Source organism: Seriola aureovittata, chromosome 22, assembly GCF_021018895.1.
Source record: "Seriola aureovittata isolate HTS-2021-v1 ecotype China chromosome 22, ASM2101889v1, whole genome shotgun sequence".
Classification (NCBI taxonomy): Eukaryota; Metazoa; Chordata; class Actinopteri; order Carangiformes; family Carangidae; genus Seriola; species Seriola aureovittata.
Window position 1 is genome coordinate 2,905,378 of NC_079385.1, and position 22,651 is coordinate 2,928,028.

At 39.7% G+C, this 22,651-nt stretch overlaps 2 protein-coding genes and 1 non-coding gene across 3 annotated transcripts; 1 reads left to right on the plus strand and 2 right to left on the minus strand.

The window, feature by feature from the left end:
- Positions 1-166: 166 nt before the first annotated feature.
- Positions 167-5,001, minus strand: ankrd16 (ankyrin repeat domain 16). Its single transcript, XM_056367780.1, has 7 exons — positions 4,531-5,001; positions 3,534-3,754; positions 3,327-3,369; positions 2,854-2,962; positions 2,579-2,740; positions 1,684-1,762; positions 167-1,288 (listed from the first exon to the last, which is right to left on the minus strand). The coding sequence occupies exons 1-7, from the start codon at positions 4,866-4,868 to the stop codon at positions 1,125-1,127; spliced, it is 1,116 nt and encodes a 371-aa protein (XP_056223755.1). The 5' UTR covers positions 4,869-5,001; the 3' UTR covers positions 167-1,124.
- Positions 4,338-4,425, minus strand: trnay-gua (transfer RNA tyrosine (anticodon GUA)). The gene is given in 2 exon segments: positions 4,338-4,373; positions 4,389-4,425. It is a non-coding gene; the product is annotated as a tRNA-Tyr (tRNA).
- An 878-nt stretch (positions 5,002-5,879) lies between the features above and the next one.
- On the plus strand, positions 5,880-15,887 carry glt8d2 (glycosyltransferase 8 domain containing 2). Its single transcript, XM_056367864.1, has 10 exons — positions 5,880-6,298; positions 9,698-9,741; positions 11,296-11,388; positions 11,615-11,816; positions 11,900-12,017; positions 12,117-12,201; positions 13,868-13,980; positions 14,256-14,422; positions 14,832-14,944; positions 15,677-15,887. Exons 2-10 carry the CDS (start codon positions 9,723-9,725, stop codon positions 15,853-15,855), a joined length of 1,089 nt encoding a protein of 362 aa, XP_056223839.1. The 5' UTR covers positions 5,880-6,298; positions 9,698-9,722; the 3' UTR covers positions 15,856-15,887.
- The last annotated feature ends 6,764 nt before the right edge of the window (positions 15,888-22,651 follow it).

A 22,651-nucleotide genomic window follows, 5' to 3' on the forward strand; every position in this document is an offset into this window, starting at 1 on the left:
AAGTCCCAGGTCAGTCTGTATAGGATTGGTAATCGAACCAACAAACTAATGATAATTGTGGTACAGACATTTAAAAAAAAAGTGAACATCTTATTTTCAGGAGCCAAAACTCATTGAGATATAAGACAAAAAAAAACCCTAAAATTAAGAAAATCTCTGTAAAAAGTTTCATTGTAACATTTTTTTTTTATGTTCATTCAATACATTAATTCCATACACATTGACATGCATACACAGTGTTTTCATATGCAGTAATCCACACCAGCCAGCCAAGAAGACTGTAAGTATCAGATGTGGTAAGTGATGTTTAAAGCTTAGGTTTTGTTCAGTATCAGACATCACGGCAAGCTAGAGGGTTTATGATGATATCAAAATATAATCAGACAGAATCCCACACAGGCGCGCTTATCTTAAGTGTATCCAGTCATGCTTAAACTTAACCGCATAGCGTTTTCCACACATATCATGAAGCAGCGTGGTTGGCCTTCTGGTAAAAACACCATCATAGCCTTTTTAAGTAATTTTTGGAACTCAAGTCGCCAGCACCGAAGCCAATGTAACAGACTAAGGCCAGACTTTAAAGGGACTATATGTTTTTTTTCTAGTTTTCTCTGCTGCTGACCGTCATGGTCGCTTGCCAAGAGGTTCAGTCATTGCATTTACAAGACAGGAGGTTATAATACACCATCTGAGCAGTGCTACTTCTTCAAGGCAGATTGGAAGCCACAGTGGGTAATGAAAACACAGCTGGTTAGCATGCTAATTTCAGTAGAAGAAAAGAAGTGATCCACCACTCAGGACAAATCTTGGCAAGTTTGATGGTGAACTTGCAACATTTCTTCAAGACTGGTGAGTAAACAGCTGTTAATTCTAACGTTGGCTACGTAGCTATAGCAGAAATTTCCATGTAGCTCTTTTAATTCAAGTCATGTGACTAATAGTAATACCCCCAGTCCTATCACGTAAGAATACACTGCAAAACACAATACTGGTAAAGATTTAATGTATCCCATACAACCTTAACTAGTTGACCTTAATCACATTAAATATTTCAGGTTGTTTTCTTCACTTAAATTAATTGATCCAATTGCACATATGTGTAATGTGTAGCATTATAGTATTGTTTATGATGTGTCTGGAAAGCCACATTCAAACACTCGTATGACATCTGGTTTCCTGGCGAGCTGTCGTGCTGTCGTGCCGGATGCGTCCTCTGAATCTTTGAGTCCGAGCTGCAGAAGCATCCTGGCTGCTCCGGCATGCTGCCCGATGCAAGCCATATGAAGAGCTGAGAAGAGAGGAGAAGGGAAGAGTAAGAAGGTGGTAAACACCCCAGTGATTGTACAATAATAATAATATTCTGCAGTAATAATCATTTTACTTTATGTGGATATCTATTTGCTCTCACTGTTGCAATAGCTAATCTTTACCCCGGCCCCACATATGAACATGAACTTGCAAAGATTTGAAACGTGTTTGAGAGAAGTAACACATCACAGAAAACATTTAGCAGCTGGGTGTTTTTTTCCCCCCAAACTTTAACCTTTACTGTTCCTTATTTAGCCATGGTTATAGAGAAATACTTTGAATTTGATTTGGAACCAACTTTTCAGGGGCTTTCAGTTCAACTATTTCACAACTTCACCAGAGTAGCTGAAGCGCAAGGCACATTCCATTGCTTACCGGTTCTTCCCTTTTTGTCCCGAACATGAAGATCTGCTCCCAACTCCAGCAGCGTTTTTATAATGGACGTGTGGCCCTCCTGAAAATGAGGAAGGAGAGTTTATTTGCATACTGTAATTTAACAGGCGTGTTAGTAGGTGTGAGAATAGGCTTCATATTCTACTACAGCTAATTTTGTCTACTCAATATATATAAGTGTGGCATATCCATCCTGAAAGAGGACTCTACCACAAGGGCTGCACAATTAATCGAAACATTGTCGAAATCGCAACATGGCCAAGTGCAATATCAAAATCGCAGGAGCCGCAATTTTTTAAAATTAATGTAAAATGTGCCACAACATACCATCAGACGACATAATTATGTCTTTGTGCAGAAAAATAAGCCAATACAAACCATTCTAGCAGTTGCAAGCATTACCTATAATAGTTTATTATACCTTCAGTTTAGGATGTGATACAGTTTTAATAGAGTAACTGCTTCATTTGATCTGAGAGAAATAATTAACCTATGAGGATGTATGGGAATTGAAAAAGAAGAACCTTATAAAAAATGAGTGATCTAACCTGGTGGTGCCCAAACTTATTTGTTGTAACATCACAGCACTGTCATTTGAACTGAAGTAACCCTTCATCAACATTACTATTCATTTCAACCATTTATCCATTACTTTTAGATTTTTTTACCATTTACTCTCATTTATCTCTTACTTTTAGCCATCCATTTCAAACATTTATCACTCACTTTTAGCCAACTGTTTCAACCTCTCTGCTCACCGACTAACTAGTCTTCACACACTCTCAACACATGGGGTTCAGGCGTTACAGCTGATTCAATATGTGGATATACAGTATTTTTAACATATATATTATATATACTTGTATTTTTAACTAACCTTAGCAGCGTAATGCAGGGCAGTGAGCTGGATGTCAGTCGCTCTCTGGTTCACATCTATACTCAGGTCCTGCACCAGGAACCGCAGGGCCTCCTCCTGGCCGGTGACAGCAACCTGGTGCACCAGCTGAGCCCCGACTTTGTCAGCCGCTGTCGGAGACGCCTACAGGGCACATAGGTCGAGACAGGACATAGATATCTGAATCTTTACAACGGTGCAGAAACATTAGTGATTTGAGATGCACTCTGTGTGATGTGCTCTATGATGTACTCTACCTTGTGGTTTTCTAAAAGCAGCCTTGCCACAGAGATGTGTCCGTTCCTGACAGCATCCATCAAAGGAGTCACTCCACAGCTGTCTGTGCTGTCTGGGGTGTAGCCACATCTGGAAGAAGGCCAGTCAGAGTTAGCTTTAAGCTGCAAATGTGAGAAGCTCCACTGGAGCAGTCAGGGGTTAAGGACCTTGCTCAAGGGCACCTCTGCCTTTGGGTATGAGAGAAGAGTAAAGGATGCCTTTTCGATTTCCCCACCCAGATTTATCCTGCCAGTCCAGGGATCGAACCGGCGACCTCTGGGTCACAACTGATTATCATTATTCCTTTCCTATTATTTTAGGGCGTTCTTAGTCTTCAACTTATATACACAAGTTACAGATGTAATTGTATGTATATAAATGTAGCTGATTCAAATTTGACTTTGGATATGATTTGTTTTTGGGGACGTATTCCACATATAAAATTTCTACCTACCTCTCCAGTAAGATCCTAACGACCTCCTCACAGCCATGCATCGCTGGATGATCAACAGAGAGAACAGGAGTTATAGTCTGACACTTCTAATCACACAATCTTAAGTATTTAACCACCGCATCAGGACTCTCAAAATCTGAGATCTAACTGGATCTTGGGAGATGAACCACATATCCACACCATATGATGGAACCAGGGATGCTTCACCTGCAGTGTGCAGCGGCGTCCTGCGTGTCTTGCTCTCTGTCGTCCAGACATCTGGCGTAACAAGAAGCAGGTGCTGTACAACCAGGGGATCACCCTCCCTGCAGGCGATGTGGAACGAGTTCCAGCCATCCTTGTTTCTCAGCGCGGGGTCGGCGCCGTGACACAGCAGCTCCTGGATCACGTCAAGGTTCCTCCGAGTGCAGGCCATCATCAGAGGAGTCCTGAGAGAGACAAGAGAAAACACCTCCTAGAAGCATCTCCTGAAGGGTGGCAGTTACATTACAAGTGTACAAGCAAATACATGTAGTAGCATTTATTGAAAGATATATTTGGAAAATATGGTTTAGAAATTTATACAGTACTGTGCAAACGTTTTAGGGTGCTTTAGAAAATAATAATGTCATGAATAGTTTCAATTCATCTATCAACTTAATACAAAGTGCAGTAAACAGAAAAAATCTAAATCAAATCAGCAATTGTTGTGATCAACCTTTGCCTTTAAAACAGTATCAATACTAACAATACCATAATGTACCCAAACCACTTAAGAATGGAACAAAAAAATAATATATTAAGATATATGCAAGTTTTTTTTATTCTATTTAATATCTTTTTTAAGGTAATTTGAGATGAGGCATTGCACTTAAATCACCTTGGACCAGGAAACAGTCACAAGTGGTGCGACTCCAATGTAACTACAACACGAGAACTATGGTTTATGGTTGTTTCGTATGTATGTTTCACCTATTGAAAAATAATTCCGTGAAAGTTTCGTAAATTAAACTGTGGTAGATCAAAAATGTCTCCTTCGAGCCGGATTCGAACCAGCGACCTAAGGATTTCAGCTTACAGCCACTACAGTCCTCCGCTCTACCAACTGAGCTATCGAAGGGAGCTGAAATGCATAGTCTGACAATTCGTTTTTAAATCCAAAAGAGGGCGCAATGACTTAATTTTTGTGTTAATTACGCAGTTAATGAGTTAAAATCACCCTCACCAGTCAGCCTTCTTCAGGCTGTCCACCGGAGCGCCTTCCCGGAGCAGGTAGCTAACACAAGCCTGGTGACCCATGGATGCAGCTTCATGCAGCGGCCTCTTGTAGTCGTTGTTGTACACTTCCACATCCATGCCTACACACTTGATTAGATACTCCACAATGTCCAGGTGTCCATGTCTGGCAGCGTAGTGCAACAAGGTGTCTCCTGACCGGCCGAAGTGTTTGCTGCTGACGGTCTGAGCCGCCGCCGAGCCGCCTGACGTTATCTGTTCCTCCAGAGAGCTCAACTGTCCGTCCTGAGTGAGCTTCACCAGCAGTTTTAAATGGCTGTCGTCCATGCTGGGTGGAGGTTAAAAGCTGCTTCTGGAGCACAGAGTGACAGAGTAACCGGCCACAGTTAGAGAAAATAGTTAATCTGAACTGTTTGAAGACATGCTGCTGGAAACAAGTGCTTAGCGATTTGTTTTTCGTTTTTTTTCCGTGGAGTTGCAAAAAATTAAATGGCCAACCATGACCTTACCCTGTACTATCTTCACTATCTTCACATATATATATATGTATATATATATATATATATATATAAAAGCAATACAAGAATGCACAAAACAAACATAAATAATCATTAATTCTTCAATCATTACTTTTATAACATGACAAATATATTGTGTTATTAATACCGGAATAACAAAAGGTTTGTAAATTCAAAATAAATACAGTTTCGGTGGATTAAATGTTTCTATCTTGATGGAAAAAGCTTAATAACCATGATAAATGTTAATGAATTATTGTATAACCCACATTTACATTTATATTATAAGGACAGAACATATGAAGTACAAAAAGTAATTTATTGAGGCATATAACTTATTCATATACAGACTCAAAGGAAAAAAAAAACATTATGCAATCATAACAATATGAAGAACAAGGTGAAGAACCCTTTGACCACATGGGTATCTAGCTTATATGTAAACATGATTAGATAACTGTGATATAATATGATTTTTTTTCAAATTTAAAACACATATTAAACAAAATACCATGTTTCTTAAGTCAAGCATTACGTGTAACAAATAATTGATTAGATATATGTTTTGAAAAATTAAATCATTATTAATTATCAGCACATAATTAATGAATTACAGGATCAATATCAGAAATATTCACAAAGACCAAACTAATATAACTTAATCCAAGAAATGTGACGAGCCAAACTTGAACTAGGGATAAACTTTAGTTGTCCTTTGCAGCAAGAGTGACACCGTTGGCATTATGGGAAATGTCGTTTTTGTGGTGACGTGTGATTTGGTTGCCAAAAATGTTTTTGATCAGTTATTTGTCACAGGATGTGTTCTTAATAGTAATTTACCTCGTATTAACATAATAAATAGGCGCTTTAAGTAGATGTCAGCCCGATGGTTGAAATAGGGCAGCCTCGGTGTAATTTTTTGTGATGACCATCATAGATTCTTTTTTGTTGCAAGTCACAAACAAGGAGCAAATCTGTTTTCACAGCAGAAATTAATCTTTCAGTGTCACTGCTATTATTCTGTGAAGTGGGGCGAGCTAATACAGTTTCTGGCTAAATGTCAGAGCGCTGGTGAACAGGATGAGTCACATCTGGAGGGAAGACGGAGAAAAAAAAGGTGCATGGGAGAGAAGAAAAGTGGGCTGCGGGTGAGGGTGAGTCTCAGTCCTCAGAGATTTTACAACATGGACCATGAACACTAGGAATGAGACTGACCATAACCACCACCCTCTTTTTCTGGTGAGTACATTTCAGACACTTTTAATGTGTTTTAAATTGTGCTACATGACAGTCACACACTCTTCCTCCCATGTCTCTGTCTCCTAAAACGCACATTTACTTGTTTTGCAGTTATATGTCTATTGTGTGCTGTGAAATATGTTTCTTGTATTTTGTGTTTACATTATGTAGCCCTGATGTACTGTAAAAAAAGAAAAGAACTTTTTGTCCTGCTACACTGAAAAAAATATCCATCTTTAAAGTTAGTCTATTTACCTTTTAACTTTTTGGAAACTCAGCAAATGTATGCTGCATGACACAGTTTCACTCATTTTCATCACAATTTCATATTGTTCTGGAGATGAGTGCCAGGTTTTTGTTAAATACTGCAGCCCACGAGGGGAGTGATCTGCCTGCTCTCAGCTTGTTTCAGACTTTGGGAGATTTTCTTCTATAGTTTTTCTGTGTTGTCAAAAAAAAAGAACTACTTTATCGAAGTAAGCATTTTTTGCAGTGTGATGACTTATGTGGTCTGGTTTGGACCCCCATCCCCCATCCCACACACTCACACTCACATGCTCAAACACACACACACACACACACACACACACACACACGTGCGCACACACACAGATATGTTTCCATCACTTCAGTGAACATTGCATGACTTACATTGACTTACATTCATTTCCTGGAAAGTTACCCTAACCCTAATCACTGCTTGCCTAATTCTAACCTTAACATTAACTTAAACCTTAAACCTTGAACGAATCCCAACTTTAAACAAAGTCTTCATGATTGACATTATGGGGATTTGCTTTTTGTCCCCAGAAGAACATCGAGTCCCTGCAGTGTGACTGTGTGAACAGATTTATGAGCACTACAAACTCAGACACACAATTATTTGCCAACTTTTAGGAACTTCTTTTGAAGAGCAAAAAAACTAGTTTTCTACCTAGCAGCTGGCTGCTACATAATAAAAAATGATTCAAAGTAGCGTTGTTCCTCAAGGATGTCCTGAGAAAGCCATTTACTTAAAGTAATGTAAAACACAGTGAAGACTTTCTGTTCTGGTAACTTTTATTTGACAAATTAAAAAAAAAAGATACAGAAATGTAATAAAATAATATGAGAGTTCATATTCAGTGGGGAAAATCTGCAAAGCACTGATAATGCACATTCGGATTGGTGCTCATATTACATATGAAGTAAGCTGATAGTAATTTGTCCCGACAGGATTATCGATTGTTCGAATGCAGGCCACAGACAGCATGTTAGGCAGCTCTGCCTTCTGCGAGGGGTGTATCTGAAGCTAATCAGCTCCAGATGGTTTCAGCTAGTTTTACTCTAAACAGGGACAAACAAGTAAACCGCTGCAGTCCAGTTTAGCCTGCAGGTTCGTGAGGAAAAGCAGAAAAAGGAAAACAAACAGAGTAGGTGTCACACTCATTGATCCGATTAAATTAATGTTGGTCACAATGAGGCGATAAGTTGTTCAGAGTTTGAGAAGGTTGGGATGTACGGTATGTTGGGTCATTTTATTGTGCAAGCATTTGTATCAGTGTAGTTATATGAAAGTTTAAAAAGCTGGCAGGCAAGTAGATTCGTGAATAAAGCCCTGGCATCAGGAAGGAAGGAAGTGGTGGAAGGACAAAATGCAGCCATGTGTGTTTTCCAGTGTCTCCCGGCCTTGGGGCTCAGTGACTTTACTGCAGGTCAGGTCACGCTGGCAGTTTGTCACAGTCATACAATGTATGTCTAGTCCAACTTATGTCTTTCAGTGTTTGTTGCTTTGGAGGCATCCCAGCCAACCCCTCCTCAGGATACACTCACCACTCACCTGTTTGTTCATGCAATTATCCAATCAGCCAGTCACGTGGCAGCAAGGCAATGTATACAATCCTGCAGACACAGCTTCAGTTAATGTTCACATCAAACATCAGAATGAGGAATAAATGTGATCTGGGTGACTTTGACTGTGGCTGGTTTGAGTGTTTCTGAAGCTGCTGATCTCCTGGATCCTGGATTTTCGAAAGTTTTGACTCAGAATGGAGCCAAAAACAAAACCATTCAGTGAGCAGCAGCTCTGTGTTGATGAGAGAGGTCAGAGGTCAGAGGAGAATGGACAGACTAGGTCAAGCAGCCAGAAGAGCTATGGTCACTCAGATAACCACTCTTAACAACAACGATAAATCTGGCATTGATTTGATTTTTAGTATTTACAAGCCTCTTCTCTGCACTTCAGTGTCAGTGTGGCAATAAATCTTTATTTTTATATGATTCTTCTCGCAAATCAGCAGCCGAATGTTTTGCAGATTCCATTTCAGCCAATTTCCTATTGTTTCATCCCCATTTACATATTTATACAATACTAATAAATGTAATGAGTTTTTAATGTTAATGTTAATTATTCCTGGAGGATAGTTAAAGATTAAACATAAATATAAATAAATATAAACATAAATTATTAATATATATTTGCTCTTGAAAAATGACATCCCACTGATAATTTACAAAATGGCGGCTATAGGGTCAGTCTGGCCATTCCAACTCTTGGTATACATGTGATCAATCATGTGATCCCCTGGGTTGCTCTTAAAGAAGGAAATTACTTGATAAATTATAATTCATCACATTCAGCCAAACTTCTTTACTCTTAAAGGTCCATATAGTACAAAGGTAGATGTCCATGTGTTGTTTGATTTTAAAGCAGGTCTAGGTTCTATATTAATACTGTGAAAGTATCAAAGCCTCAGTCCACAGAGAAATGCACACAGCCTGTATTCAGAAACTGAGCCTTAAAACCAGCCGTCAGGAGTTCTGGAACTTTGTGATGTCACAACAAAGCAGTCACTGCCCTCAGCCACGCCCAAGCCCCGCCCACCTGGACCCGTGATACAACCTTGCAGGATTTGGTTTCTCTGAGTGTTTACCTGAAATCTGCTATACTTTTATTCAACCACTCATAAAACAGTCAGCCAATCAGAAGACAGGATCAGAGCCTTCTCTTTTCAGATTGGATCACTGACCTGTTGTTACTAGAGCTCCATAGAGAAGCCTGAGAGAGGAGACGTAAAACTACATTGAGATGGTTTTTGGTTCTTAAAACCTCAAATATATCTTCTTATGATCAACACTTCAACTAAAACACAGGAGAAGAGTAAAATATGGAGTTTTAAGTTGCTACTTTGGAGATTTCTGTGTGTGATTCTTAGAAGTTTAGGAAAATGTCATCTTTTTAAGTCACTTTCAGCTGTGTTGGCAGGTTAATACTCCACTGAGGGAACGGCCAAATCCTTCATTGCTGCGTACATTATTATTAAAGCCAAGAAATATTTCATCTTTTGTTTCTCTGAAAGTGAACTTCTCTTCAGTGACCTAATATCTCTCCATTTCTCTTTTCTCTGTTTATGTTTGCAGATGTTGCTGGAACCAAACATGAAATATGGCTCTCCTGAGAAAAAGTAAGTCAAAATAACGCATGATATAAATGTAATATGGCTGATTTATGGTCTCAGGTGAAAAAAAATTTAAATGAGAAAAAAAAGGAAAGTGTTCATGCCTGTCTCCACTTCCTGTAGCTGTGCAGTAACAGACAGACTCGAATATTTGCTTGTAGTTTAAAAGTCATATGGACCATAGTGTGAGTTTAGTTTTGTGTTAAAAGTGAGGTTTAGTTGGTGTAGCCATAGCCAGTGTAGGACCCCCTAATTTCTCTGTAGTGAAAGTAACAGGAAAGCATCTAGCTTGCATGCATGTGCACTAAATGTGTATGGTTGTTGGGGGAGGGTTTAATTAGGTAACCAGATGACAGGGTGTAAGGAGTTAAATTTTATGACTCCATGCAGTGTGTGAACAGCAGTTTGGACTCAGTGCTAAATGCTTGCAGCCGTTTGCCTCCGAAATGAAATTTTACCAACAAAAAAAGATTTTATGTTTTAAATTTGTGATAATTAACAACATTTATTTGCATGTTTTAATGTCACCCGACGATACTTGATCCTTGAGAAAATCTGCCATATTTTGGCTGGTGAAACATTTATGCTAGAAAAAAAAAAAAATAAGGCAGAAAGTTCAGTTTTTAAAAATCAGATTCTAAAACATCTGAAAAACTACATCTGTGCCGTCCTCGATCTGTGTCAGTATAAAGTATTTCAGCCAAAAACTGCCGTGCAGGTAGCATATTGTCCAGAATTATTCATAGCACCTGGATGAGCAGCTGAAAATGATAGGAGTGGCTTGTAACTGGTTTCAGATGGGTATGTGATTCTCCTCTCTCTCTAGTCTGCCTGGCAGCTGGTGGAAATTCTCCATACTCAGATTAAAACACAGCGTGTACGTCTGTGACTTTGTGAGGAAATCATTACATTAAAACATCGGCCTGGTTTACACAGCTTGTTTGGTGCTAAAATAACCAAACAGTTCATCTACAGAAACTTAATCAGCAACAGTTTGGATAATGACTCAATTGTTTCAAGTAATAGTTTCTCATTATGTTTCTTACTGTAAAAAATATTGTGTTTGAGAAGATTCATTACAGTCTGTTAAGTATGGACGAACTAAAGCCTGGAGGCAATTAGCTTAGGTGTGCAATCAAAGACTGGAAGTGCACTAGTTAACACATTCTGCTTCATTCGTTTAATCTGTACTTTGTTTGAAGTACAATATTTATATGTATATGTATATGCTGGTAGGTGTATTTTTAAAACTTGGACAAACCAAGCTAGCCACTTATGATGCTAGCTAGCAATATGAAGACGTGACCTCAGACTTTGTAACCTCACGATGGGAATTTTCATTATTATTTGACATTTTCTGGATTAAACCATTTAAAAAAGAGAACAGATTATGTGATGAAGTAAACCGTCATGATCTGTTGTACCACTGAATGTTTGAAGGGAAATTCATTGAAAAACAAGCAGTAAAACAGCTTCTGAAATCGCTCACTACTGTCAGTGCTAACTGCACTGTGCTAATTGCACAGTGAGGACTGACTCCTGCCTCTTCCTGTGTTGCAGTTAATCATGTCCTCCTGCTGCTGCTGCTGCTGATGTTGTGCCTGCTCCTTCACAACACACTGCTCAGAGCCTCCACTCGGCCCAAACTCTCAGGTACATCCGCTCAGGTTTTATCCACGTCTTTTATTTTTCATGATTGGTGTTTTATGAATTTATGGACAGTAAAAAAAAAACACACCAGTCGTATCTTTCAACAAATCCTGTAGCTTGCAAATACAGTGAGTGTCACTAGCATTTTTGTTTTGTGACCTCCGTTTAATTTCATTTTAATTTTCATGTCAGCGTCCTCATGTAACCTGCTGTCTCTGATTCCTCTCAGATCACTGGAAGAACCTTGGCAGTGCACCTCAAGCCCCTGCAGTGAGAGTGTCAGAGGTGGATAATGTCATCCCCGTCATCATCTGTGCATCCGAGGAGCGTATGGGTGGAACCATGGCGACCATCAACAGCATCCATAGCAACACCGACGCCAATGTTTTCTTCTATATTGTCACATTTCGCGATGCCGTGAAACTGACAAGGTTTGTCACTTGGGAGCCGACATCACAGTGTTATCGCTTATCAAGTTTATTTATCTAATCCAACTCTCTTTGCCTCTTCTCAGGCAGTACATTGAGAAGACTAAACTGAGAGGCATCCGGTATAAGATCCTGGAGTTTAACCCCATGGTTCTACGAGGGAAAGTGAAGCCGGATTCCTCTCGACCGGAGCTGTTACATCCGGTGAGTTCTGGCTTTGCTTTTGTTCAAGCAGCAATACAAACGTTTGACGTGAAGCTTCGGTTTCAGTTTAGGTGAAACAACTTTGCTTTTATTTTGCAGCTCAACTTTGTTCGCTTTTACATACCTCTGCTTGACATCAACCATAAGAGGGTGATATACTTGGATGATGATGTCATCGTGCAGGGTACGTATATGTGACCATCCAGGAAAGTCAATGATCCCCTCCAGGTGTGTTTTAAACATATAAAGAGACTGTTTGAAATAATAATTTGCACCTGGTAGGATTGTTCCACAGAAAACATTTCCCTAACAAAAATATTGCAGACACAAGACACTTTATTTGTCATTATAGACATACAACGAAATTATGTTTGGTAACTCTGAGACTAGGAACGGTAGAAAAGAAGATTAAATGAGTTAAATCTGAAGATAGATAGATAGATAGATAGATAGATAGATAGATAGATAGATAGATAGATAGATAGATAGATAGATAGGTAGATAGATAGATAGATGGCAGGTTAACAGGGACAGTGTGAAAGTGCCTGGTCTAATAAACTTACTTTGTTTAGCTGAATGAGCAAAATTCAGGATTGTTCTTAACTATACCTAATAACTGCAGATTTAGTTCCAGATGTGAAAGTAATACATGCAGAGGTTTGTAGGTCATTATGAAAACAGGACACACTACATCAGTGGTGACACACTACATCCTGTGAGCTGGGGCCCAATCATTTGCAAACAAGAACAATTTTGGTGAAATGATGTAATAATAAAAAAATTTATAGTAATATAAAAAATGTCAGTATGTAACTTTTTCTGTAACTTTGATTGTTTCTCTCATAACTTATGAAGCAGACGTTCAGCAGGTTTTTACCAGCAGCTGAATTCTCCACAGAGGTGTCCTCCTCTCCACAACAAACACACCAGGAGATTAAAACCAGTACAAACACCCAGAAAACAGTTTACCTTTAAAAATCAGAGATTCATGGCGCCTTGGCGGCTCAGCTGTTCACCTGGTAGAGAGCATACCACAACGGCTTACTCCTACCTGCAGCTGCCGGGGTTTCACACCAGCCTGACTCTCATGTCTCTCTCACTGTAGCTATCTGAATAAAGGCGAAATGCGAAAAAAATCAGTAATTCACGGCGGACACATGATGTCTAGCATTAGCTGGAAACTGAGACTGCTTACCTTTGATTCTTTAATAAATTATGAACCAGACGTTCAACAGGTTTTTCCCGGTTAATCCACAGTGATGTCCTGCTCTTCATAAGAAACGTACCAGGGGATTAAAACCGTTAATGAATAAAGCTGTTTCACTTTTTAAAAAAATCAGTGATGCTCTTCAGCTGAAACAGGACAGGACGTCTCCAGCTGAAGAGCTGAGCTGTCTAACACTTGCCTGCCTTTTTTTTCTATGATAACTTAAGGTCCAATAGTCCGATGACTAAAATCCTTCATCAGGTTAAAATATGACCTGTGGTTGAAAATGCTCAAAGTGTGAAAAGTGGATGTAGCGTAAAACTAGATAAAAGTCAATCTCGGATGTGGGCCGGATGTGGGCCGGATGTGGGCCGCCAACATTTTCAAGTGGCCATGAGTTGGAAAATGTCGGGAAACACTGACCTACATCAACTTTATGAGTAACTTCAGGAGTAAGAACTTCCACATCCATAAACATTATTATCATTCATTAAAAATAATCAATCTAATTGCTCAGGGATGAATGTCTGTTCTCAAACTATTAGTGAATGTTGTTTAGTTTGTCAAGCATGTTGGATTATTGTGTGGTGACAGGTGGAGAGTCTGTGTGTATACTTCACCTAAAGGTTGTCATGTTTTCAAGGAGACATCAAGGAGCTGTTTAACATGAAACTGAAGCCGGGACACGCTGCTGCGTTCGCCACCGACTGCGACCTGCCCTCCACGCACGAGATGGTGCGCAGCATCGGCATGCAGGTGGATTTTTATTTCTTCTATCACTCTGTGTGAGGAAACACTGGATCCTGAAGTTGAATGTGAATTGGTTTGCTTGTTGCGTTAAGCTAATATCAGTAGATGTGTACAGTCCATGTGCGTGTGAAAGTATTTTTTGATTACACTTTAAACTTTAAAGTTAATCATTCGACTCTGAAGTGGATTCATGAGAAATGTATTATGAGCCGCCTTTCTCAGGTGACCTCTGATTGTAGACTCTGAAATGTGGTGTCCTGTCCTCTGAGCTCGTCCCCTAGACAACCTACATGGGCTTCCTGGACTACAGGAAACAGGAAGTAAGAGACCTGGGAATTAACCCCAGAGACTGCTCCTTCAACCCTGGAGTGTTTGTGGCAGATCTCAGCGAGTGGAAGAAACAGAAGATCACCAAACAGCTGGAGAGATGGATGGAGGAGAATTTCAGGTAAGATCTGGTTTGGAGAATTACTCCCTTAGTTGCTGGACAGTCATTTGTTTGGCAGACATATCAAAGGAATATAACTCCTATTCCAATGTACAAAATAAGTACAATTTCCAGAACCTATTGTGTTTTAAAATAAGAACCAGTCAATAAACTGTTAGTGAGGAGCATCTGTGATGATAAGAATGTCTCCGGACTTCCTCCATCTGGTTGCTGAAAACAATGCAAAGATGTTTAAGTAAAGTTATTATCATAACCAGCTGTTTTCCATGTCCGGCACTTTCAACTGCATTTTATGAATCGAAGCTTTTGTATAAATATCAGCTTTTATTTTTTAAGAACTTTTCGTTTCTAAAGAAGTAGAAGCATCTGTGTGATCAGACCCCTTCCCCTCTCTCTCTCTCTCCACCAGGCAGAACATATACAGCAGTGCCATGGCAGGAGGTGTGGCCACTCCACCCATGCTGATAGTTTTCCACGACAAATACACAACGCTGGACCCGCTGTGGCACGTCAGACACCTCGGTGAGATCCTCACTTTTCATACACTGATGAATTTCACCGTGAGTTCCTGAATGGCACGGTGGAACCTGAGATGCAAAAACTAGTTCAAACGAAACAGGTGTTTCCTTTGTACATTTACTTATTTATGAGAATTTGGTGCTATTTTATTGAAGGTTTTGTCAGTATATAACTTAGTGAAAACGGAGCTCAACTAACCTGGGCCTCTCAATAACAAGTAAGAAAATATCCTCTAATTTTAAGATGCTATAATACTTATAAGGAATCTTAGCTTGCTTCATGCTAAACATTTTATACCAGTAAGAGTAAACTGATTGTAAATGAATGCAATATGTATTACTGAGTGTGCACATCAATGAGAAGTGTAATAATAATTCATAATGACAGGTACACCGGCCATGCATTGTGAAAAACTAGAGCTAAATAGCTGTCATTGAACATACAAATATACATTCTAGACAAGATTAACAAAAATAATAAATAGCAAAATATTACAATAGAGAAGCAGGTAATTTACCATATAAAATATCCCATAGATAGATAGATAGATAGATAGATAGATAGATAGATAGATAGATAGATAGATAGATACTTTATTAATGATAATATTAATCATTTATTAATCAATCAATGGCAAGCGCACTCATTATTTCTGATACACACAGACATAGAGGAAACTATAATATCGTAGCTCTTCCCTCAAGTCAGTTTCAAACAGCACTCCTGTTCTCCCAGGCTGGAGTCCAGACGCCCGCTACTCTGAGAGCTTCCTCCAGGAGGCTCGGCTGCTGCACTGGAACGGACCGTTCAAACCCTGGAACTATCCTGCTGTTCACCTGGATCTGTGGGAGAGGTGGTTCATCCCAGACCCCTCCGAAAGATTCTCCTTGGTACGACCTGATAGCGAAAGCTGAGGTCAGCTGCTGTCAGCATGTAGAGCTGAAGACCTACTTGGACAGAGGGGGGAAGGGGGGGGGGGGGGGGGGTAATAGGAAACATACAGGGGAGATGCTGAGGAATGTTCTTGAGGGTGAAAGGTTGTGGGTTGTGTCGGTGGAGTCGGCGCTCTACGTGTTGCTAAATGCAAGTAAAATGTGACTTACCTGCTGTTGACAGATACCTGTAAACATATTAGAATATCAATAGTAGGAATGTGTTCAAAGTGAAAACGACAACAAAGATCTTTGTCTTTGTAAAATGTGGTAATAAGCTGCAGAAAATCTCTTTCCTTGCTAACTTGAAATAAATTTTCAAAACTCCTTTTTTTTCACATTTTCTGGTCTTTATTTTCATCCATACTTCAGACATGGCATTGGAATCTTGAGGTAAACAGAATGATATGTCACTGATACATTACTATAATGACTAACTACAGGCTCCTGGACATTGTTGTGCCAGGAATTAAATAAGATTACAGCATTTTGCCTTCCTACTTTTTAGATGTCAAAGTTAAAACCTGCGTTAATTGATATTTTTCTGCTCTCTGGATGGCAGTGTTAGTCAGTCGGGGGACACAACTTTGGTCTTGGTCCATTGCAGAGACATTTTCTACAGACGTTCATGGTGCCAAGAGAAGGAGTCTTGAAGTGGTAGTTCAGATGCACTTGTGCGTTTGTTGAGTTTGTGGATTACAAGGAGGGTCTGGTCTCTTTCTATAACGTAGATGCTGCAGCTTTTATCGACTCCTTTAGTGGCTGTAACTTCACTGAGAAACTCTGAAAACTGAGATATTCTGTCATTGACTCGTTGTTCTATTAGTGGGAAAAACTCTGTCCATCTTGTGCATTAGACAAAGAACTTCTGTTGATTATTGTTTCTAAAATATCTCAATACTACTTTCTGGAGCAGAACAGCCATTTTCCCATTCAGGTACAGTAAATTTCATTTCAGGAGCTTCACCTTAAATTCACCTTAAATCTTTGTTAGTTTTACATTTGTAGACTGCAGGTCTCTTCAAATACACGAATCACTAGACAGAATCACTGGAGTACGTGTGTTCTCCGAGGGTTGGTGCAGTGTTGGCCCAGCTCCACTGGGAGGCGCCAGAGCAAAGGTAAAGATCCTTAATGGAGCCACTGTGGTTTCTTCTCTGATTGTTCAGGAGTTGTAAAATCAGTTCACTTTCCAAATAATTTCACCTTTTACTTAATTTGCAATCAATCATTTTTCCAATACATAATTGCAAACTACACATTATATTTTGTACTTCCTGTGGGCCAAAATAGCAATGTGACACATCATGAAAATACCAACATGCAGTATGGATGAATACAAACAAATATGTTAATAATTCCACAATTTATTGGTTGATTTCTATATATTACTGGTTATTTTACTTTGTTTTTGTCCACACATTTCCATGGGAGGAGTCAGTTCTTTAGTGTTATTGAATGACATTGACTCCTGAATCAGAGACCATGTTAAATTTCACTTTGTGTGTTCTACGTTTTGTTGCGGTTTGTTTTATTTGCTGCTTTAAGATAAAATGAAAATAACAATATCTATGTAAACTATGACTATTATATCACTTGTTTTTTCTTTTTAGTTGCTTTTCTTTTTTTAATAAAATCACAGAATTGATGGAAATCATCAAATACACTCTGGGGGTCTATAAGATCCGTCTCCAGGACTTTTCTCTCTTCTCTTGCCGACTTGTGTCTTATTATGAGAGAAACACGTTATTGCTGGCATATGGAGATAATCTGTGGCTGAATACAGTTAGTTTGAATTTTAATTAGAATGAAATACCTTTCACACTCAAACAAACACTCTGGGAGTCTCAGCCTCTTACCTTCTGTCAGTTAAAGACATTCTTTCTCTCTGACGTCACAGGTCTTAAATGGTCTTAAATCTCAGCCTGGGATTTATTTCACTGTTTTGCTTTCTTGCCTGAGAAGACAAAAACTCCTGTCAATAAATATAAGTCCTAATAACAGATGCTAATTTACATGGGCATGTGCATGGAGCTACAAATTACATGTGAATTTTAAGAGAAAATACTTTTGTCAGACACCTTAAAGTTGTATTTGCTCATTAGTTGAGGGAGTTGATGCCCTCTCTTATTTCAGGAATGATGTTATTCAAGCACCGCGTTGTTTTGAACATCCATCAAGGGTTACCTAGGGTTAAGGTCACAGGTGTGTGTGTGTGTGTGTGTGTGTGTGTGTGTGTGTGTGTGTGTGTGTGTGTTTGTGCCTTTCCTCCTCTTGGAATCTGTTGAAGCGTTACTGGACAGTGGGAGCTGGCGCTGGCGTGCATCAGAGGTGGAGGTGTGTTTGCTGTTTCACGTCATCATGGCGTCAGAGTTCAGGTTGTTGTGGAGTTGTTGGACCCTGACGCACCACTTCAGCAGGATGCCAGAGCCTGAAAACTGATGAGGCACCGAGCTAAACATCTGCTCCGGAACTGAAAGATGTTTAGCTAATTCAAACTGACCACATCTTTTGAGCAATACCACTGACTCAGTGTTTGCTGTATCCTCCATCTCCTGACACTGCAGGCCTTCAAAGCTCGCTCTCTGATCTGCTCACTGTGGCAAATAAATGAGGCTGCGTTGCTTCTAAAGCAATAGTTGGACATTTTCGGGAAATGCTTATTTGTTCTCTTGCCAAGGGTCAGATGAGAGGATCAATGCCACTATCACGTCTGAAGAATATGAGGCTACAACCAGCAGCTGGGTTGCTTTGCTTAGCATTAAGTAGCATAGGGGGAAACAGCTAGTGTGGCTCTTTCCAAAGGCGACACAATCCACCTCCCAGCACCTCTAAACCTCTCTATTAAAAAAAAAATCTTTTTTGGCAGGTGGGGGTGGGGGTGGGGCGTTTAATGCTTTTATTTGACAGGACAGTGAAGAGAGACAGGAAACAGAGGGGGAATGACATGCAGCAAAGAGTCTGGCTGGCCGGGAGTCAGACCGGGGACTCGCTGCGTCCCAAGCAGTTGGCTATCAGCTCGCTCCATGAAGCTCACTATTTTACACATTATATTTTTGCTTGTGTGTAAAAGTGTAAAGAAACTTGAGGTTTTACAGAGAGGTATGTACCAGGCTGTCTCTTGACCGGGCGCAGTGACTTCCTAGAGTCTTGTGCCGATTGCGACGTTGCCAAGCAAAACTCCAGGAAGTCACTGCACTTATCTGGAAAAGATATAAAATTGATGAAATCTGTTTTCAGAATAAAAGAGCTTTTGTCTTTTTAGCATCAAGTTGAAGTTCGAGTTTCTGCCACAGCCATATGCACACATGATTGTTGCTCATATATATATAATCTGGTTTGGTAGTCATGTTTTTATATAATTGAATCCATATACTTTGCAGATTGTCACGTGTGACACGGCCGCTGTAATTCTACAATTTCCCTTTGAGCTTAATAAAGCGCTCTATCTATGTGATGATTCTTACGTTGCAGGTTGATCATCAGGACAGTTTGCTTGTATTGCGGCGTGCTGCGATTTGTTGCTTCGATGAGCTGGCTATATGAGCGAGTTGACTCAGTGTTATCATATGCACCCCACACAGTCAGACATGTGCACTGCCGTACCTGTAAGCACACGCAACAGTGACATCACGCTGTGTGGAAAACACCCTGAGAATAATGGAGAATTTAGATGTTAAAAAATCGACATCAATTCAAAAATAAAAGAGAGAGAAAAGAATCTGATGAAACTCTGGAAACTTTGTACTCAGAACTTGTGCAGCTGATGATGATAACATGACATTTGTATCTTACACATCACCGTGGAGACCAGCAGAGAGTGAAGTCACCCAGGTCTTGTGTTAAGCAGGGCCTTGCCCTGTGAGGAGACTATGTGAAAGACTGCACGTATGCTGATCACAGCTGGCTGACGGGGCAGGAGGAGCAGACGCTGTGTGTGTGTGGAGCGTGGTGTGCAGTCACGTTTACCTTTGCTTTATGGAGACTGCAGATCTTGTGACATCACTGCCCCTCTGATGGGTTTTCCACAGATTAGTTTCCCCTGCTCTGCCAAAAAGTCCTAACTCTGGAGTTTAGAGACATCACATGATTTACATCTTCAGTAGGGTTGCCTGGAAACTAAGTAATTACTTTGCATTTGATGTATTATCGATCAATAAACTCTTGTGACTGTGTCCTAATTGTTATAAATTTGCATAGCTCCTGAGTACATCGTGAACTTTCAACCAAATTTGGAGGACATGTGCACATATATGTGGACAGCCAGTAAAAGTGGCCCCACAGTAAACGTGTAAATGTAAATGGTAATTACATTGATACTTCAACTCTTGCACCAGTTACTCTTGTACTGTAATAGAGTCTAACATGATTTGCATTTTTTTTTTCAACTCAGCTTTCAGTATCAGCCACACAACGTTAGCAATAATCTATCAGCACACAATGTATGTATGTGCAAGTGGCAATCTTAGAAAACGTTTTAATTGATGGAATGTGATGCTGCAATTAACCCGTGAATTATGTTCACTCATAACAAAATGTGCTCTTGAAGCTGCAACAGCTGCCGACAGTTGCACTGCATTTTCTATCAGAAACACTGATTTTCGTAGAGGTTTTTGGTCTTTTCATGGGATTTGTTGACAATAAAAAAATAATAGAAATATTTTTCTTGACAATGATGGTCTTTGAGGGAGCAGAGAGCCGGACAATCCAAAATGGAGGAAGCTAACATAGCTCGCTAGCTATGTTGTGCCACTGACATTCATGTAACCTCTATGTTACAAGTACGTCTTTTGAATAGTATCTGAACTCATTGTCGCATTAGTTTCCCTATTCATTAACTTTTTATGGAACAAAGTGTCGAGTTATGATGATCAAACAGAAGTAAAGAGGCCAGTAGAGGGAAAATAGAGAGAATCTCCCAGAGCTGTTTAGCTGCAGCTTGATTCATTCACATGGCCAAACACCACAAAGAGTAAGTTAGAGAATATGAATATGTTTTGTGTGCGTGACAGAGAGCGTTGATAATAGACTATCAGTGTTGAATGGTGGTATCTTCTGGCCAATCGGTGCGCCAGCTGCATGATAGTTATTTGGTGTCCACATCAGGCTGTATTGATTGGTGGCTATAATGGACTAATGGACTCGTGCAAGTGCCAGCATGAAAAATATTGCAGTCAAAGGGCAGACACATCCATGATGGGACTGATCATGGAATATTATGATTCCTAACTTGACTTGGTTACTTGGTAAAGTGACATTTTTGTGAATGAGTAGTTCCTACATGGTAGCTCAAGCGTTTGCCTGGGACACACATGGATATCATGTAATCCTTACTTTTCTAAGACACAAGGAACTGGAATGCTAAGCTAGGAATGACCAATAATTTACTTTGTTTTTTCATGTGTACCTTTTTTAAACAAAAAAATGAAACGACATATTTGTGACCCATTTGTAAAGATTTATAAAAGAGGTCTTCAGTCGGATCAAATGAGCTGTGTCCCACAGACAGTGCACAGAAGTCAGTGAGTATTAAGTGATGAACTAACACGTTGCTGGTTTTGGTCTTTTCATGGAATCTGCTGACAATAGGAAAAGTATAGAATAAAGTCAGCCTCATTCTTTAAAGGTGAATGCTTTACACTAAATACATAAAGAGGAGAGGGATCTACCATCCAACAGCTCTTCACAAAAACTTGATGTTCTTCCATACATTCTCTTATGGCTTCTCTATTATGTGTTATGTAATGCAGTTATTTTGGCAGTCTGTAATATATGACCTTAGAATGCAGTGTTCCTTCAGATCCTGAAAACCTGTTAACCTACAGAAAGTCTAAATTTACACCACACTATTACAGTCAATTACTGTACAGCTGCAGCAATGTGGAGCAGGCGGTTAACTCTCAGATCCTGCAGTCTATGTTTGAGTGCACATGTGATTGCAGTGTCATGTCTACTTTTCCCTAACATGAGCTGTCTCAGATGCTCTCTTGGTGGGAACATGTGACTTGTATCCCGTGTTTGTTTCCACCCACAAATCCAAGTTTAAAACAGTGATCACTGGAGGTAAATGGTGTTTATGCTTATAGCGACCAAAATGTATACCCACAGTCTGCTCTCTGTCCGTATACATTCACAGCAAATTAAGAATGACAAGAGGAATCCCAGTGTGATCCTCTTAGTGCGTACTTTTCCACTACTTTTGATATTTGAATTCTTCAGCCTGGTGTTGTCTGTAGGTGCGTGAGGCTTTGCATGGATCAGTGTAATTGCACCGTGGATTATCAAGGACGCTACCCTCTCTCTCTCTCTTCAAGTACCTGCCCTGTCTCCCCCGCTAGGTAGAGTAATGACACGTTCTTGCTCAAGCCAATGACTCACTGCCATATTCCTGTCTCAGCAAAAACCACCTCAAACCAGAAAGCGACACGACATGATTCCTGAAAGCAGAGTGAGGATTTAACTAGGCCAAAGGGCAAAAAGGCTCTTGATAGTTGATAAAATGGAACTAAATTGAGGAGTGTTCATTTTTGCTACTCTTGTTCCAAAACTGAAGCAGGAGAAAATATTAACATTACCATGACGTGTTTCACTGAATCATTGCAGCGACTTTTTGACAAACGATAGACAGAAAAATGTAAGAGTGGACAATTAACTTATGGAGGAAGGGGAAGCAGCTAGTCTGGATTACTCCAAAATTAAAATTAAAATCCACCTCTAAAACTTTATCAATTAACATGTTTTACCTTGTTTGTTTAATTTGTACTTATAAGTGCATTCC